Source organism: Protopterus annectens, chromosome 7.part0, assembly GCF_019279795.1.
Source record: "Protopterus annectens isolate FY-2018-M chromosome 7.part0, PAN1.0, whole genome shotgun sequence".
NCBI classification, from domain to species: Eukaryota; Metazoa; Chordata; order Ceratodontiformes; family Protopteridae; genus Protopterus; species Protopterus annectens.
The window spans coordinates 1,328,436,358-1,328,441,357 of record NC_056739.1 but is presented as its reverse complement, the minus strand read 5'-3'; the positions used below and the strand labels follow the sequence as shown (position 1 = coordinate 1,328,441,357).

At 35.6% G+C, this 5,000-nt stretch overlaps 2 protein-coding genes across 4 annotated transcripts in view; both read right to left on the bottom strand.

Moving 5' to 3' along the window:
- Positions 1 to 5,000, bottom strand: part of LOC122807037 (cell surface hyaluronidase-like) — a 615,869-nt gene that overhangs the window by 64,939 nt on the left and 545,930 nt on the right. The window contains exon 20 of one of the 2 annotated variants that reach the window (XM_044077936.1): positions 59 to 241. In XM_044077936.1, the coding sequence (XP_043933871.1) occupies positions 59 to 241 (183 nt within the window). Of the gene's footprint in view, positions 1 to 58; positions 242 to 5,000 lie in introns of those variants that run through there. The other variant, XM_044077937.1, reaches the window with a different exon arrangement.
- Positions 1 to 5,000, bottom strand: part of LOC122807038 (cell migration inducing hyaluronidase 1) — a 378,711-nt gene that overhangs the window by 274,248 nt on the left and 99,463 nt on the right. The window lies entirely within an intron of this gene.

The window sequence follows — 5,000 nt, the reverse complement described above, 5'->3', positions numbered from 1 at the left end:
AAAACAGAACAATCACATACATAGATGCTATCAGATCATTTTTGTTACTAACACTTACCCTGACTTCTTGTCAAAGTAATAAAGCCTTTTTTGGGTATTTTCCAGTAGAAACTGCAGCGATGGTGCCAAAGTGTAGTGTTCCACACTGTGTACTTTTCCAGTTTGTCTGTTGTTTACATCAGATACAATTTTAAATGTTGTTCCCTTAGGATAGCACAGTGCAAGATGAATCCAGTCGTCTCTGCATAAATGTAATAATTTGTATTGGTGCCTTGATCTTCATTAAGAATATGCAGATATATATTATATGACATCTATGTCACTCCACTGTAAACATTCTTATGTGTTTATCATTCTTATGTTCCTGCTTTTTTTCATATATAGTAGTCAGTAAGAATACTGTACTACATATTGAATTATGACTTCATTTTTATCCATAGCTCTACTTCCTGAATATATGTTATAACCTAATGCATTTTAGCTTATCATTAAAAAAGGGACACTGGAACCTCAGCAGGTCAGCCTGGTTAGCCATACTGATTAAATAATTCTGTAGCTGACAAACTAAGTCATAAATACTTATGTTTGAACATTTAAACAAGGTAAGGAAGAAAAGTAATGGCCAGTGTTATAAAGCTGCTATGTGGCACTGCACACAGTAAAAGTGCATCTGGACTGGGCTTTATTCAGACATAAAATATGATCTGTATAGCACAACCATAATGTGGATCAAATTTAAAGACTGAGCATGCTAAGTTGAGTGGTACTTACTGCAAAATACAAAATCAACCCTATCAGCTCACATTGCTATCCTGTGTTAGCAAATGATACCATGAATATGGAAGTTACTTTCAGGAGTGCTATACCTAACATACAAAAAAAAAAATCACTGTACATTTTTGTGAAGAGAATGTTTCCCAATAAAGTACCTCTGCTAGTTTATTTACTTTTATGAACTGCTCTTTGAAATTATTGCAACTTGGAGAAAGAGTGGGACCCAATCATGCTCCTTAAAGCTCCATGTAGTACTAGCATGACACATATCTACTATTCATTTTAAGGTGTTTGTATAGCAAAATGGCATCACAGTTTATACCAGTAGTTGAGAAAATTGCTAAAGAAATGAATCCCAGCTGAAAGCTCTACAATAAAAGATAGGTTTCTGTCTGCATGGGGTGAGAGGTTGGCATAATAGTTAAGGTGTTTACCTTGCAGACACAAGGTGCAGGGTTTAATTCTCACATGGGGTAATTGGCTAGGTGTAAAATGGTCCACAACGGCCGTTAGCCTAGTACTAATCTATGAACCTATGCATGTTATAATACTGTACACACAACCAGTAATACTGACTTGTCCAGTGATGTTGTTCTTAGGATCATTGGTAACTACTAAACTAATAACCTCAGGAGGTCTTTTTAAGCATAGCCATGTTTTCCAAAAGTGAGCATCAAACCCTCTACATTGTGTCTGTAAGGTAAACACCTTAACCATTATACCAACCCCAATCTCCAAGTACAGGAAACTAGATTCAAACCTTCAACTTTTATGTATTCCAGTCCAGTCCAGAACCCCTACCTGCCTACTTATGATTTTGAACACTAAACTGGATTTCAGATGGGAATTGTTAAAACCAGATGTGTGCATATGTTGCTGTTATTGTTAAGTGCCGTGCATAATGTGTAGATACACCACAGCAAAATACAGCATTGATGACAAAAAATACAGGTAACTGATGAATTTACCTTTGATTTAGAGTGCTGGTCACAAACACAAACTGGATGCTTACTTCATGGTCTGACACAGTAAAGGAGGACAAGAAACCCAGAAAAAATATGTAAACCAATTGAGAGATGTTTTCAAATGGATGACCTACTGCTGGGTGCTGAATAATAAAGTATGGAATAACTGATATGCAAAACGATACCTTAAAGGTGATACCCATAGTGCTTTCTCTCTACACTTTCTGCAGTCTTCAAATTTCTAACTCAAAAGTGATACACACACAGTAACCAGCAATGAAAGAAGGATGTTTCTAGACATACCACAGGAGGGATCACAGACTGGGTCATTAACCATGGCCATCTCCAGAATGTGGTGAGTGAGGTATGGATGACTCAAGTCTGCCAACACCGCTGACAGATTGAAATACTTAAAGGTGCATTGTCCTCAGTAAAAGGCCCGCTAAAAGAACTAACTACATTACTGTTTTTAAAGCACCGGCATCAGAGATACTCTTCCAAGCACCTGAGAAATTTATCTCAGAGGCTGAATCTGGAGGATTTCATTGAAAAGAAATGTAGTACACAAGTAACAAAACTACATATGTAAAAGTACTAATGACAATAAATAAGGATCATTAAATAATATGGTTATGGTATATGACAATGCAATAAAACAGATGAAAACAAGAGTAACCATTTGAAATGTCGGAACCCGCTACAGTGACTCCAAAAACTCGGGGGCTGAATGGCCAAAAGATTGTATTTGTATGTGTCAAGTCTAAGATGCCATTTCTCAGAATAGTCTTATTTCTCTGAGGTATAGAAAACTCGAAGTTGGTATATAAGTTTGGGGTGTGGGAGGCTTGCCTTCCACATGGGGGGATGTGGAGGGGGCTTACCCCCTCCAGCAAAAAGAAGTTTTAAGGAGAAGCAGTTTTCAAGATTCACTCTTCTCCTTTGTTTTTGGTCTGTTTTTTGGGGCGCTTGTTGATACTGTCATTTTGAGTGTTGACATTTCAATAGAGAGCAGAAAGAAAGCATTGCTTTTACTAAGACTATAATTATCAGAGTTTCTAGGAAAGTGTTTTAGAGGTAATAAAGTCAACCCCAAATAACTAGCAGATGAATCTTAAAAGCAACCTAAATATAAACTGTTATGTAACTGCCTTGGTCAGATAATCTGACATATGCAAAGGATCCCACGTATGCAGCATTAGTCTACGAATAAAGACGCAATGTGCATGCTCAATCTATTCAGTGACAACTTAGGGCTAGCTCTCTCTCACCACATGGCAGCTCTGGGATGTGTCGTAATTTATGAACTCGCATAGCTTAGTAGTATCATATATATATATATATATATATATATATATATATATATATATATATATATATATATATTATATACCAGTCTCAAAATGTGATATATGAATGAATTTATAAGCTATTATATTAACTCTTCATATGTTGCACCAAGTCTGCAAATGGTACTGTGAATGAACTTACTAAATGCCACATTGATCCTTCATATACTGAAACAAGTCTACAAACTGATGTCTTTATCAACAAGTAACTTAACCACGCATCCAGTCAGACTAACTAATATTTCAAGTTTCCTGTGTATGCTGCATACTTCTGTAGCCATGAAAGGTTTCCTTCTTATGCTATTACCATATACGATTTACAACCTGCATCGTTACTAAATACCCTATCTTTTCTCTAACTGCAAACCATTCTGGCCTGCATTCACATCATACTTCACAACCCCTCTTAGCACAAGAATTCTGGACAAAGCCGAAAAAAATTGGGGGGAGGTCCAAAATCAGAGACTAATCTTAAACATTGTAATTAACTTAGAAAGTTGCTGGAATTACAGATTATTAAAAGATATGAAATATGAAACTGAAATGACTGGCATTATTTAGTGAATACAATCCCCAATGGATTGTCAGAAAACAAAAAATTTATGCGGAACAGACCAAAAAACATGAGGCAAAAATCTGGACATTGTGTGAAAATCTGGACATATGAGAGGTATAATCCACATATCTCTATCAAATATGAACAATTCACAGTTTCTTAAAACAATACAGGCATCCACCTCATGTTCCCAGATAAGATAATCTGGATCTAGGATTGCACGATGACTTGTGATATTTAATTGCATTGTAACCTTATTTTCACGATGGTATGCTGTCTTAACTTTCCCACATGTTCTTTTAATCGGGATTATTTGCCTTGAACTCACCAACCCTAACTGCCTCTGCAAAAATATTTAATCTGTGAGTCTACAAGTCTGGCTCCCTTGCTAAACAGCATGAAATACAGAACAAATCTGTTTGCAGCCCCAGTATAAATGGCTCACAATAAACAACATAAAAGAATTAGCCTAGTATTATTTTTGTATGTGCTGTTTCCTCATCCATAAACAGTCCAAGCATGACAACAGAATACGAGCTGGATCTTTGAAAGGCACAGGGTTAAAACAAAATCAAGTCATGTTAACATATTGTGTGCCACAGTTTAGGATTTTCATCAAGTCACCATCCTAGCCTGTATTAAAAACTTTTATTATGGACTTATTTGCCAGAGAAAAAGAAAAACAATTTGTTCAAATTGTGCATCGTAGTCTCTTTTATGGAAGAAAAGGTAGAAGCAAATATAAGAAAGTATAGACGATACAGTTAAACATCTTTCAGAGGCTATTACAAAAAGCTTCCACTGTATTTTAACATGTCAAAAAGCTGCAAAATTTACGTGTGTAATGTTTAGAAGTTGCATACTATACTACTGTCTGTCCTCCCACAAGTATCAAAACCCACACTGATCTAGTCAATAACATGACTGCTCATCTTAAAGCAGAGGACTCATTGTAACTTGTACAGCGTTAACAGTAAGAAAGTGATACAGTGTGAGAAACCTCTAACTCATGACACTTGCAGCTTTAATAAAAATGTATGTGCTGTTGTCTCTGAGTGTGAATTATCTCAGCAGCTTTAGGCAGCATCTAGATGACTTTAGTGAAAGACAGAGTAGGCAAAGGACACCTAAACATAATGTACACATAATACAGATAAAGTTCAGTGTAAAAAAATCACCATACACTTCAGCATAAATTACTGTAGTCCTGTAATGCTTTATAATATAACTGTAAATATTTATAACAGGAAATAAAATATTCATACTACAAAGAAAATAGATCAACATATAGTAGAATACGCTGTAAATAAAATAATGAACATCACCATATGTATGTATGTTTTTTTACAGCTAGTTTAA